Source organism: Tachysurus fulvidraco, chromosome 15, assembly GCF_022655615.1.
Source record: "Tachysurus fulvidraco isolate hzauxx_2018 chromosome 15, HZAU_PFXX_2.0, whole genome shotgun sequence".
Taxonomy (NCBI): domain Eukaryota; kingdom Metazoa; phylum Chordata; class Actinopteri; order Siluriformes; family Bagridae; genus Tachysurus; species Tachysurus fulvidraco.
Window position 1 is genome coordinate 12,958,610 of NC_062532.1, and position 15,054 is coordinate 12,973,663.

The 15,054-nt window shown below is 39.3% G+C and overlaps 1 protein-coding gene across 2 annotated transcripts in view; it reads left to right on the forward strand.

Annotated features, from left to right (window-relative positions):
- The window catches only part of tmem104 (transmembrane protein 104), a 41,462-nt gene that overhangs the window by 8,034 nt on the left and 18,374 nt on the right, over positions 1 to 15,054 (forward strand). For both annotated transcript variants that reach the window (XM_027141517.2, XM_027141515.2), the window contains exons 7-8: positions 1,840 to 1,939; positions 2,971 to 3,067. In XM_027141517.2, coding sequence (XP_026997318.1) covers positions 1,840 to 1,939; positions 2,971 to 3,067 — 197 coding nt within the window. The remainder of the gene's footprint in view (positions 1 to 1,839; positions 1,940 to 2,970; positions 3,068 to 15,054) is intronic.

The following is a 15,054-nucleotide window of genomic DNA, read 5'->3' on the forward strand; positions in this document are numbered from 1 at the left end:
ATAAAGACCAGATTACCAGCTGCTTTTCTTTTAGATGCTGCATTTTACTTTGAAAAAAATCCTGTATGCCAGAATTGGCTCTCTGTTTATGGAAATTGTGAAAAATTAACTGGATTTGATGAAATGCTCACAGAATGGATGCTGTGCATTATAGCACTTCAAAATGTACTGATTTATCTATCTATTTCTTGCTTTCTTTCTTTTTTTTTAATCAGTGATATCGAAGTTATTTGAAGACAATTTTTTTCAGACAATCACACTTTAGCATGTTGCATGTGCTATAAAGTTTATTACTATTATTATTATTATTATTATTATTATAAATAATTTCTTGGTCCTGTCGTGTGATCGTGATTGGACTTTAAAAGAAGAAAATACATGACGCTGTAATTATAATAAAGACCTCCGCATGGCTTCAGTGTCCTTTCACACAGAAAACTCATGTACATTTACAGTGTTGTACAGTGACGGGTAAACAAATCTCTCCAATATAAGCATAGCGTAAACATGTTACATATTTATATATGTTTGATAAACATTTCGAGTTCAAGCCCCAAGCGCAGTTTCTTGAAATTTAAGTATTTTACTTATTGACTCCTTTTTAGTGTCTCAACTGTCTTTAAACTTAATGCAGGGCGGCACTGAGAGAGCTGTAAAAGCTAACGAGCTTAAATACCTTTAAACAACCGTTCACACTTTTTCCCCCTTACGTTTAAAAGCGAAAACCCCACAAAATTTTAGTACTAGTTTAGATATGTTCACAGATAGTGCACACTGTGGTTAGTGCACCTTCAACTGGTATGTAATGATTATGGATTACAGTATGGTGCGTGATTTGGCTCGTTAGAATAAATTTACACTCATCTTAAATGATTGGTGGGAAACAGGTGGCAGCGTTGCCCTTTTTTTCCCTCCAGCAAAAGCTGCATCTATCAAACCTGTAAAAAGGCTACAATGTTAGCGGTTCCATTTAGCGTTAATGGACTGTAAGCTCTAATTTGTCTGACAGTAATGAATGAGCCAACGAGGCCAGCAGTGCTGTTGGAGATCCTCTCGAGCCCGAGAACTTGATGGATGTCCGATAGAGAGTCTGTCTCCGTCTCAACAGCTTTCTGTGTTTTGGTTTGATGTGCACACCGAAGGAGGGAGTGAAGAGCAAAGGAGAGTTTATCACAAAGTCATTACTTTCTTAATTAGCATGATTAATATTCCTAATGCTGAGGCAGGAATGCACTATGGTGATGAAATTTCATGAGCGGGTTCATCATTTTTTGAATATATCGTATATTTTGGCACCAGGTGCCTGTTGTGTCTCGGAATAAATTTCCCCAAGTCGGACGACTCGGATAAGAAGGTCAGAAAGGAATGATGTATGCCGGCACTGTATAAAGGTTATGGCTCGTTCAGGTTAGTGAGTGCTTATTGTCAGAGATGATGTTGGGTACAGTCATCTAGGTACAGTCTTTTTGTAAATTAAAAAACAATCTGCAGCTGAATTTTATATATATATATATATATATATATATATATATATATATGTTAAAATAACGTGTGCACACGTGATGTTCGTACCTCCGTCCATTTTTTGAAACACAGAAAACCTGGAGCCTATCCTAGGAAAGGCACAGAGGCAGGAGTTAAACCCTGGGGGTGTGGGGCAGACATGCTAACCTTTAAGCTACCATGCTATCTGATGTAAACAATACACTTAGTAGGGCAATAAAATTCTTGATGCTAACAAATCATTATCCACTGATACAAAAAAATTGTAAAAAAAAAAAAAATAAAACATTGTCAACCTGTAGATTAACATTATCTGTGTTTGTTGTTACTCTACAGTTGGCGTCAATATGTTCTACATCTGCCTCATTGTGTACCTCTATGGAGACTTGGCCATCTATGCTGCCGCTGTGCCCGTGTCCTTGATGGAAGTGGCCTGGTGAGTCCAGCCATTTCCTTCCTCTCTCTGGGCTCATGAGTACCTCCTGTGGCTCTTCACATTTGACCTTTTATTGTTTCTCTTCCAGTCTTCTTTCTCCTGCACAAAAACCAATAGCCCAAAATCCTATAAATAAAACTCTCTAACACATCTAGCCGTAGGTGGCACATCTCTGTCTTATTAAGATGTCACCATTACCCTTAGGTGAGCCTGACCTTCACCTTCATTGAGAAGAAAGGAATATAAAGGTGGTGGACTGCTGACAAGAGGGAGGGTAAACTGCGTGCACCAATGATTATCAGCAGATGAAATATGATGGTGAAATTTAGGGATGCGCTGGTTGTTGCCAATACTGATCCTATACCGATTATAGTATCTGAGCATGCAGAGCAGTTTTAGGAAGTGTGTTAGTTAAAACTGAGTATAAGGTGCCCTGAATTACAATATGTGGCTCAGTGCTCAGTGCTCGCAGATCTGAAGTGCTCTCGCATGCAACAGTTTGCGCTTTAGTAATTTGTACACATTTTTAATGAGCATGCTTACTGATACTGCGCTGCACGCTCAGGTTAGTTGTCCTCACACTTTTTGTTTAAGATCCCCATAAAATCCCCATACTAATCCCCATAAAATGTATTAGAAGGTTGTGTATTGCATGCTGTAGTAGTTCTTCTTAACAACTAGTACTAGTCATAAAATACATCCAGGTTCATCCATGCAGGCAAGTAACACTAGGCTTACTCCACAAAATCCTAGGGCCACCAAGCCGTCTCTCCTGGGCCCCTGAGCCAGGCCCTTAACCCTCAATTTCTCAGCTGCATAAATGAGATAAATGTAAGTCTCTCTGGATAAAAGCGTCTGCCAGATGTCATAAATGTAACCGTATGAGAAGCCGGTCTCCTTTTTGTCTGTGCAGCAGTTTAGTAGACAGCCGTAGTGACTCACAGATTGCGAGAGCACTTTTTAATACATGCAGCTCACTATTACTGAACTTTATTTTAACAGCATTAACATTTTGAGTTTGTGTCTTATAGCGGCAATCACTCCTGCAGCGCTGGGAGCGTAAAATACAACGACACCGAGTCATGCTGGGGGCCAGTGAGTCGGAAAGACGCCTACAGAGTCTTTCTCGTGAGTTCTGAAGTACCATCTATCATTGTATCTCACTTTTTTCTTTTCGTGTTGCCATTTCTGCGAGTCTTACATGCGCACACAGTACAAAGTCGAGCCAAGATGGTAAGATCGAGACCGACTGAAGGAGAGAGACATAAAATCTCCTGAGATGTTTTTCTCTCTCTCGTGTAAAGATGTGTGTGCCCTTGAATTGGGCATAAAAGTGCAGCAGGGAAAACTAGTGTCATTTCCTGCTCCGCTTTAAGTCCCTCAGCCGACAGTCACGAATGATGAATCTCTTTCACTCGTACTTTCCTTGGAAACGGACAAAGGAGGGTGCACGAGCTTGAAGAAAATGCATTGTTTTCATATCTCTTTCTCTGCATTATGATAGTATTTGCAAGGTAAACAGATCTCCCAGAAGATTATGTTCATTACCTTCATCTGTTTTAGCTGAAACACAGACCACAGTAAAATTGAGGTCACTCTATAATCTGATGTTTATCACTAAGAACTTTTTCCTCCGTTGATGCTCTGAGCTATCTCAGAAATGGCCAAGAACCCTTGAACCTTATCTTTATTTTATTTTGGTCTTATTAAAGTTCTTTTCCTCTTGGACACTTAAATAAGTCATTATTATTTTGATGAAAGATTAAGCATCGTCTGTTTGGAGTTGTTCAGTCTGTCCGTCCTTTCCTGATCTCAGAAAAAAAAAATAATAATAAATTGGCTGTGGCTTATTTTAAGCTTCTTTTAAGAGCTTTGCTATTGATTGAGAGGCTCTTTCTGTGTGCCCTGTTCTAAATGCATGCATGCTTTATCTTTTACCAGTTAGTCCTCATCTAGTCTACTTAGCTTGCAAAGTGTTATGTCCATTGGACTTAATCCATCATATTTTTACATTTACATTGACCTTTCTGGCATTTAGCAGACATCCTTATCCAGAGTGACTTACAATTTATTTTTAACTTTGCATTCATTCATTTAGGAGACACTTTTATCTAAAGTGAATTGCTAATGAGGAACTACAGACAAATATACCATATATCAAGCAGAGGACAAGATTTTTAATTGAATGCCAGAGGAGCCAAGTGGGAGAGCTAGTGTCCATGTGTGCGGCTGTTATTTATTATTTATAGATTTATTACAGATATGTTAGGGGTTTTATAATATTTCTCATATATATATATGTGTATGTATGTATGTATATGTGTGTGTGTGTGTGTGTGTGTGTGTGTGTGTGTGTGTGTGTGTTTAACAATCCTATATTTAGCTAATGATTAAAAATGATCTAGCAGAGGGACTAATATAAATGTCTGCAAAGTGATTTGGCAAATAAGTTCTAATATTAATCTCTTACAAAACACTACCTTATCATTTTGGAAGAAATATTTACCTGAGAATTCAGCAACGATATGGCATAAACAAGTATTAGAAACTCGGTAACAATGCAGATTGGTCCGACTGCGGCGTTTTTAATGCATTAAAGCGGTGCTGTTTGGAGAGAAGTGACACCTCTGGGGTTATACGGATCAGTCAGAGGTAAAACTGAAGGTTATTTTTTCTGACACAAGGGTTTAATGATGGAGGACATTGCAGTTCCTCTGTAACATGACACGCTGCTATATTTGTCTTATTAACTTGTTATAAAGAATCGATTATCTGAATTGTGGACGTTCAATATTAACTAACTGTATAATGGCTAAAATATATTCAGCATGATGTTTAATTAATGACATTAGCAGGTTGCTGTGGTGCTACAGCGCCTCACATTACGTCTCAAAGGGTTGATCCATGTCTTGTTCCTACTCTCAGTCCTTAGTATGTTGTCTGGTCTATCAAAATGGTGACATTTACTAACTTTTAACCAGCAAATCCTTCTGCTGTGCTGAGAAACAGAACTCCTAACTAGGAATAGGAACAAATAATGTGCAACAAGGGCTGTTTGACACTTCTGCTGTTTAAAATAAAGTCTTTAGATCCTTGTGTCATCTTGGACACTAGTGGACCATGTGGCCTTTCACTTAAGCTTTTGTTCAGTTCTGGGTCAATGCCATGTTCATTGTCTATACCGTCCCCTTCCACTAACTTATCTTTTTATCGAACAATTGATTCATTTGTAGACAACGGACAGACCAGTGGCCTGAGTGAATATATGCCGTGTCTGCTTTGTTCACAGATTTTACAGGAAGATGCTTTCATCACTCATGTGCAAATGTCCTGCATGATGTCTTCCTCAATTATTCTGTGGTTTATATAATACAACCTCACTAGAACAGTCATGTCAGATGCTTGACAATAAAGCCAAGTAGAAAAGTGAAACCGAAAGAAGTCTGTCTTGTATAGGGCTTTTTTTTTTATCTAAGCAATGAACGACCAAATAGATAAAGGTAATAGGACTTGCTAATAGCCACCATTGTTGTGCTTTTATCTGAGTTATGAGGAATACGCCACAGAACGAAGAGGCCAGGTGATGGCAGCTATGCTCACTTTATATTTGCCTTAAAGCTTCGGGTATTTTTTTTTTCTCCTTCCACTTTTCTTAAGCACGATGTTGAAGTGTAAATTATATTCATGGTTTTCTTTACAATGGGCTTAACTTCTTGTTTTTAAGGGATTATCATATAGGTTTGGTAAAAAGCTGCAGGTGAAAAAGCTTTCATTATTGCAATAAAATGATGATTGCAAAGAAGACAAATGAACAATACCATCAGATATTCATCAGCACGAGTAGATCTCACTCCTGGCAACTTCTTTTTGTTCCTGAAATTAAAACTTGAGGCAGAATGGGAAAAGATTTGCATCGCAAAGTTGGGGTCAGAACACAGCGTCGGCCAAAGAAAAATCTCAGCTATATCGGTTGCTGTTTCCCAAACTGGCTGAGCTTGTGTTAGATTTTTAATAGACTTTTTCTGCATTGGACTAGCAATGGACTAGATCTTTTACTTTATTCTTTCATTGGACTGGCAAAGTTGCTTTTCTCCATCTCTGTTATTCAGGTTGTTTCAGCAGCACAGACTAGTGTTTGTTTAGCAGCACAACATGTGATGGCCTATTTTTACTGCCAGCTCAAGCAGCCGTCTATTATCTACTATTAATTTTACACTAAACACAGATAGTTGGGCAAAGAAAAAATAGCAAGGGAAAATGAAGGCATACACAGGAAGCTGAAGGCCATCGATTTACCCGAGCGAGACCATTTAAAAGCTCTATTGCTTTCTCACAAGCCAGGGTTTGCTGTTATTGAGGCTTTCTGCTTCCTGTCAGCTTTGACTAGTCTGAGTGAGTTCACGTGTTGACTGCTGGGTTTTTTTTGCCCAGGCACTTCATAGAGTCATTAGCTGTAGAGCAGAATGGTCAATATATCTGTAGAGTGCTTTTGTGGAATATTAATTCTTTTTTTCCTCTTTCTGAGATTCTCATGGGGAAAAAAGCAGCATAGGGTTTTATCACAGAAAAGAATAAAAACTCCAAACCGATCAGAAAGCATTCGGTCAATTTTGGTCTAACTGCTGTTTGATCAGTCCTGCTGTTTCCCGCAGTGGAGCAGAGATGCTGTTTTATTCATCTTCAGTCCATAAAGGCTATTACAATCTCTGGTCTGAGATTTAATCTGTTGTTGATTGATTCTGGTTCTGAATTTCAAAGCTTTTTCCTCTCTCTTTGCTTCTCAAGCTGCTCCGCAGTCTCTATGGCATTCGAATGCCGAAGGCTTGCTCATATCGATCATGCTTTAAGGGAAAAGTATTTGTGAACAGAGGTCACTTTTACTCAAGGGTAAATGCTGTTTATGCCAGTGGCTAACAGGGTGATTTAAGCTATTAGGACATTTTAACTGTGCACGGTTCGGTCAGCTTCATCTTAGACAGTAAAGTACTCTCTAAGCTGAGAGAAAACCGCATAAGCAGAGGGAGAGAGAGAGGGGATTTTGTTTCTAAATTGTTTTAAACTTCAATTTTCTCCCAATTTGGTCATGTGCCAATTGTCATGTTAGTAAGCTCACCCCGGCCACATGGCAGCCACCTCCACATCTTTTCTAACTGCTGCAGCACGGTAAAGCAACATTGTTGATGTGTTTGTGTTTTGCGCTGCGGCGCTAACGTTGCTGTGTAACGTGACACGTATACAGTGACGTCAGACTCTGTGATGGCTCTCTAACCGATGCAAAGGCAAACTGCTTCTTAGAATGACACCTGACACAGGAATGATTTTGATACGTAAAGCTCTTTGGTCTGATACATTATTAATGGTTGATGAAATATTTCACAATAAGCATCATAATGGCAACATAACAGAGCAGTGCAGCATTAAATTTTTATTTATTAATTTATTTTTTTACAGGAACAATGATCTCACAGAATACAGTATGTTCAAATAAATGAGAAGAACGTGTCCAGTGAATTGAAAGACTCTCACTAGGTAGCTCATTAAAAAAGAGGCCACCCTTTCAGCAACCATCTGTTGACACACACACACACACACACAGATCCCAAAGTTCATTCTCTGCTCTGATGTGACAGCCTGGCCTAAAATCCCAGAGCACAGAGACTCCTTTTCATTTTCCTTTTCGAGTTTGGATTGTTTTGGGTCACATCTGAAAGCAGACGTAGCTGTTTGTATTGCATTTGATGTGAGAAACACTGAATACACACGTCTTTTTCTTTTGTCTGCTTTTTGGCGCTCGACTAGTTCAGCTCAGGCCACAGTAGGATTTAGCCGTGGTTTCTGTACACAGGATGCTGTGGGTCACAGGGTGATGGGGGTTGCAGTCTCAGCTGGACGATGACGGTGCAGATGGTTTAGTCGGGATTATCTCAGCAGGAGCAGTGGTTTGTGTAGCGGCCCACAGGACAAGAACTCTCTCCAGGCCACAGCGAGACTCCCAACGACTCTCTCACTTAACTTCCATCATGATATTGTAAAGCGGTGCTGACACGTTTGACCTCTCACCTTTACCTTCAGCCAGCCAGGTGGAACGTTCAATTCCTCTTAAAAGCTGCAAGAGAATTCCTAAGGCTTGTTGAAATTTGAAATAGGATTAAAGTGTCGTTTATCTGCGTTTTATTTCCACAATTGTTCTGTTCATTTTCTGCGTGGTTTTCAATTTCTGGCAAACGGGCATCCATGCAAATGAAGTGAAATAAAGTCAAGACCTTGAATGTATATTTGTAAGAGGTGGGGGGGGGGGGAGCGGAAGAATACCTGCTGGGTTCAATATTGTTCTCCATTAAGCGAAGCAGGCTATCTAGTCCAAGGACATTGTGGAGTGATGTAACGCTTTTGCTTGTTGGGTGGCCAACTGTGGTGTGTGTGATTTTGATGAAAAGATCCCTGCTGTCATACAATAAAGCCAAAATGTCATTTTTCATGGAGATATACCCTGCAGTAATCTTCACCGAAATCTGCATGACCTTCACGTCTGTGCTCTCGTGTCCGTCTATTGGCAAGAGGGTGTTTTGTATTACTATTATTTATTTATTTTAATCAGGCTTGGATATGAGACCTAGGATTATGCTTTAAAAATGAAAAAAAGGGGATGAGGTCAAGATCCATTAAAGAGCTTGTCATTTTCAATTACGCACTGATGTGGGGCATATTTTTAAAAGGTCCCCCCTCAGCTGATTTATTCTTTCATATTTTATAAACTCAAGTCTTCATGCAGTGAAGTCAGTGTGTCCTCTGGCTGGACATCAGCTGTAATGATGCTCGACAGCCTTCAAACATGAACTTCAATTTGAATTTGAAGTTGGGGTTATTTTCTCTCAGCAATTGTTGGCAAGTGTGTTCGCGGCTCTGTCTGCGGTCTTTGCCGTGCGTTTCGTTTCATCAATCCGACCCGAAACGCTGAGCGCTTTGGCTAGGAAACTGGGGGATTTTACTTTTTGTCAGTACATCATGGGTCTCTTTGGAGATATGAAGTTGAAGAATATTGATATTACTGAGAATGTATCCAGTTACATTTTCTTCATGCCTGTGTGTGTGAAACGAAAACACAGTGTTGAATAGGCGTACTGGGAAGATGATGCAATGAATTGTCAAGTAAAGTAAGTGTGTATTGTTAGTCATACTGATATTAGGTTCCTGATTAAAAACTCCACAATGAGGAGCAATTATTCTGTCATTTGTTGCTATCTTCAGAGATTTAAAAAAAATTCAGTTCTCTCTCTCTCTCTCTGCCCACCCCCCCTTTCTCTCTCTCTCTCGCTCTCTGCCCACCTCTCTCTCTCTCTCTCTCTCTCTCTCTCTCTCTCTCTCTCTCTCTCTCTCTCTCACACACACTCTCTCTCTGCCCACCCCCCTTTCTCTCGCTCCACCTCTCGCTCTCTCTCTGCCCACCTCTCTCTCTCTCTCTCTCTCTCTCTCTCTCTCTCTCTCTCACTCACTCTCTCTCTGACCACATCTGTTTCTCTCGGTCCACCTCTCTCTATCTCTCTCACAATCTCTCTCTGTGCCCACCCCTCTCTCTCTGTCCACCTTTCTCTCTCTCTCTGCCCACCTCTCTCTCACTCTCTCGCTTTCTCTCTCTCTGCCCACCCCTCTCTCTCTGCCAACCTCTCTCTCTCTCTTTCTCTCTCTCTCTGACTTCCCCTCTCTCTCTGCCCACCTCTCTCTCTCTCTGCCCACCCCTCTCTCTCTTTCGTACGTTTAAAGCAATCGGCTGACACAACTTATAGAAAAGTGCTTTGTGGTCTCTGTTTGTTTTTATTATGGTGTTTTATTAGACGCTTTCTCGTGCCTGTTTGTTTTATTATAGTATTAGACTAGAGTCAATCTCTCACTCTCCTTAAATTAGTTGCCTTCTCTTGCCTGTCACCTTGTAATTGGACTTCTTTCATGCCTGAAATCGCGATGCATCTGATGTGGTGTATGACGCATGTGTATGAAAATTCCCGCAGTCCTCGTGCTGCTGGCTCTGAATGTGAATTACTGTGAATAAGCATTATAAGGCTGGACAGGGTGACTCACAGCCATGCAGGAACATTGTTTTACAGATGCTTTTTTCCTCCCCTGGGTTTTATTCCCCAAATTCAAAGAATAGTACTGATCTCTGCAGTTTTAAGCAACCTTTAAGCCAGGGATGTCCAGATGAGGTAAGATTATGGAGTTATCGATCACAGGCTGTCTAATATGTTATTACTCCTATCACAGTAGCTTTTAACTGAATCGATTGGGTTAAACGCTGCTGTATTCACAAAGCACTGTTTAAAGTATGGGATTGTTCAGTTAATAGGGATTTTCTAAATTGTCTTTATAACCTCATTAATCACATCCTATCTGATTCCATTGGATTTCTCTGATGGTCTGATCATTCTGTGAGTCTGATTCTCCTGCATTCATTCTCCAGTTTTGTTTTTCATTTCTTTAGAAGATTAGGAATGTTGATGTATGCATGCACACTCAAAGTTTGGATTTATAAGAAGAGCCTTCTCTGAAATCTAAATTCTCTTTGGTACTACGTAGTGTGTGTTCGATTTAAACATGCAACCTTTACAGGGACAAAGCTAAGAGCCATTCAGGTTGTTGTTGTGGGAAAAGTAACGGTCAGGAGTCCATTATTAACTCCAAGTGTTTAAACCAAGGGAACAAAAAAAAAAACAACAACCAAGAAACAAAACCTTTTAATGTTGGTACAATGTTCTTTTTCCTTTTAAAGTAGCTTGTAGGCTGTTTTTACACTGATGGCGGTCAGTGGCTTACAACAAGGATTGTCGGATCCCTACACTTGTTCTAATAAGTGTAAAATAAACAATCTAGCCAGGTTGTTTTATTCGTCTATGAGCCTTCAAGGTTGAATTTGGAATCACAAGTCTTTTGCCTTAGAATTGGTCCTGGTCCCTAAAAGGTCCAATAAATAATGTGTAACATCTCTAGAGCAGCTCACAGTGGGACACGCTGTTATAAGAAAAGAAATGAAAAAGATAAAGATATAAATAAATGATTAACGTCATGCTGGTGTCATGCCACTTGTTAGTGAAAGTCTTGATCAAGTTCGGAGCGAGACAGTGTATTCATTCATAATATTCATTCACGTATGGCATATATTTTTAAAGGGATTTTTTTTAGCGTTAATTTTAAGATTTAGTACCTTATAATAAGAATTTGTTCAACACAGATTTTTCTTTGGCTTTTATAAGTGGGTGTTTTGGGTCATTTTAATGTTCATTCCTCTTTAGTAGGTCACATGCTACTGTGTCTACAGTCATTAGTCACAGCAAATAAGAAGTAATAGTGGCGTTGTGTTGCCTGCGTGCAAACGCTGCTGAATCAACACTGTAATTGTCCGTGACAGATTTTGAATATAATGTTCAAATTCAGTGGCTGGCTTTTCTTCTTCAGTGTAAAGACACAGGAATCGTTCTTTATTTGGAAAAGATTTTTTTTCAAACAGTCATAAATAGGTCTTGCTATCTAATTTCTAATTTTAACTGAATAAATATTGAAGCTGAATTTGTTTTTTTTAAACGCTTAGCAGATTAAGCAAGCCATCAAGCGTGAATTTAGACAGAGAATGTAGGCAAATATAATTGGGGCAAAATGCATATTAAACTCTTTGCCTGTTTGCGAAATCGCTTCAGTAAATTTTATTGCAAGATGTTTTTCCTCTCTGTCTTTGTTTCCACCCCAGTGGTTTTATTCAAGTTGATGAAGCATAAGGTGTTGCTGGTGCTTTTGCTGACAGGAATTTACGTGACTTTCAGGCGAGTGGCTTCGCAAACATGAGGTGAAACTACAAAGATCGCAGCTCTTTGACAGCCCTTCCTGATTTAGAAAGTACAATAATACACCTGTGATTTCTAGCCTAGTTACTGATGCTTTCATCAGGTATTAAATTACTCCTAATAGAAGAATGTTTTTCTCATAAAAACCTGTTCTTTATAGGGGCTCTTTAATAGAGAGCTGCTGACCCATGAACAGGAGTCTAATGAAGTCCTCAGCTTTTGCACCTCAGCGAGCGTTTTCCGCACAGATTTATCGGCCCTGCAGCAATTATAAATAGACACGCGTGTATATGAGGCATACGTCTGAGCTTCAGGTGACTCAAACGTCCAGCAACGCATAAGTCACTCTGTCCAAGCTGACCCGCTGGGTTTTACTGTCGGTGCTGCACTACACTTTTCTCATTTGCCTGCGCTACAGGATGATATTTGCATTAGGAAAACACTGCTGAGAGTCACACTTCTGTTTCCTAGAGTCACAAGAGGGCCTCTGTGAATGCTGTTGTAACAAGTTCAAACCATTCAGCTCATAGTAACTCAAACTCCTCATTCTTTGCAAGAACTTATTCACAACTTGCTATAATACTCTCACAGCATGCCTATAATAATAAGGTTAAACTCCTAGAATTTTGTTCTTCAGCCACAGGCACGTGTGGGTTTGTTGGCTACCTTTACTGGAAATGTTAGAACTGTTTATCGTCTAAAATAATGCAGTTAAACCTCACCCAGTGGCTTTTGGTAAATGAAACGGAATTCACATTTCTATACGTAATTGTATAGAATCTACATTTTACTATTCCCGTATTTGGATATATAGAAAATCTTGACTTAACGGTTAATTTCTCGATCTGTTTCTTGTTTGTTGGACTGACCTGTATCATTATTCATGTTTTATTCATTACTCTGTTTAAGCAGTGATGCACGCCTCACAAGAGTGTCGTACTAAATACGAGGATGTTCTGTGGCAGATGGGTGACACAAACGACTCGTCCAATCCAATCAGTGACCCGGAACTAACTGCTGAATACATTTCTGATACAGCATTAGCCATAAACTACTAACATTTCCTCAGAGAATATTACAGTAATTATACAGATGGAATAATCCTTTAGTTTGTTGTACTCACCAGTTATAATGGAGTAAATGAGACTATTGCGTTAAAGCAACCAAATATTTCCTCAGTGGATTTTAGTTAAATGGAGCTGAAATGTTGCTGTCTCCATGCTGCTTTTGCTAATTAAGAGTGATTTCTGTTTTTAAAAAGCAATAGAATTTTCACTTCAGGTCATTAATAGGTATTCAGGATATTTGATGAATGTTTTGATGAAATAGTTGGAAGCATTTAACTTGAGTCAGGCTTTACAAGAATATAGTTTTAAAGCTGCTGGATGTGTGCTTTTGGAATTTCTTACACTGTTGTAGACAACTGGCTTGGAAAACTTCATAGCATGAGTTATACTGCTCGTCCTTATTGGCTAGGCAGAATAATCTCACAGCCGCAAATGCAGTCCGTATACATTCAAGGCTATGTCCCAGTCTGCACAACACACAGGAGACATCCGTATAAATTGTAAAATACGCAGGCGGTGTTTAACGTTGTTTAGATTACCTTTACATTTATCTACATCAGAGACGCTGCTGTGATTACAGTGTTTTCATCTCTCTAATCTTCACCTCCAGCAAGTAAAAAACAGATAGTTCTAGCCACGAGCCCAAACACACAACAATAAATATCTTCAGCTATTCTCTATCATCCATCACAGTCAGTCATGTATCATTCATGAGCTTCCCTGACAGATTAGACAACAAATAAATACGTTATCTGTTCAGCAAGAAAAAGCTGAAATCCCATCACTCCTGAATACACTTTCCTCTAATACTATAATATCGGATTCTTTTACACTTCATTCAGTTTGTTTCCTTTCTCACGCTCTTCCTTCCTCTCGTTCTTCACTGGCTGGCTCGCCGGCTTTTGTTTGACACACCGCATCCAGGCTACTTTTATACCAAAAATAGGAGCGTGATGATGTTTGACACATTGTGCCGTCAAATACGACACACGGAGAAATTTCCAGCCTGAGCCGATTGTGAATTAATAATAAGACCTAGTTTAACGGAGTAAACAGGAGTTAAAACTTTTCAATTGGGTTTTGTGTACACAAATAGAGCTGTCATACAAACATTCATCCTTAAATGATTATTTCTGATACAGAAGACTTCCTCACCGTTATTCTTTTTCAGTATTTTGTATTGTTGCGGTTTTTGTTGAATACTCATTTTAAAGCATTGAGGTATAATATGCATGGATCTCATCTTCACATTGGTGCTTTGGGTTAATACTGGCTCAAAAGTTCAAGCCCTTATTCTTCATCTCCATCATCTACTCCAGCCTCTTCATCTTCGTCTCTTTTTTCTTCTGTTCTGGTAGTGATTTGATACTGATATGGTCTCATACACCATCACGTCTGTTCATAAAAAGGATGGTGTTATAAAAGTAGCACAATGCTTTATTGTTTTAATTGTTGGTTGTCATTGACTTGTAAAGCTCTGTGGTGCAGGCTATGAGGCGTAAAAGGTTGAGAAGCTCGTAGAAATAGAATATTTAGTGTAGTTTATATTATACTGCTACACATAAACTAAGAATATTTCTATTTTAACTAGTACATAAAGAAGCTACTTGAATAACATCCTTTGTTCATTCCACACGCAGTATCTGCATTGAGCTTGTTCCCGATTGTAGAGCATGAAAGGATGATTAAAAGAAGAGATCCACCAAAACGTGGTTAACTCCAGCTAATAAGATTCTGTTTAATATCTTTAAAAAAAAAATACATTTAAAATAAAATGACACAGTTTATTATCTCAGTGTGTTTATTATTACCTCTGGGGAAAGTCTGCTGCAATTTTTAGAGAGAAATCAAAAGTGCTGCTTTTCTTTTTCAGTGATTTGTGTTGAACTACCAGCTAATGCCTCAGGGTCCAGCGAGAGTGCTCGGTCCGTACGAGACGAGCTCAGCATCCAGATGAACTTCCTGTCAGATTTAACTTACTGCCTATGCTGACAGTGAGCTGTCTGAAGTCTGGTCTTTCTCACGCCCCTGTCCCGTTCATGGTTTCCAATCAGAAAGACATGTGTTTGATGTTTTACATTAACTCCTATCCACACTCCGTAGATCAGATCTAGGACTGGGATTAAGGACCTTGTCTGGGAATTCTGTTAACTGAGCACTTCCACCTTCCAGAACAGAAGCGTATATTTCGTTTTTTACTCATCCATGCATCTGCATG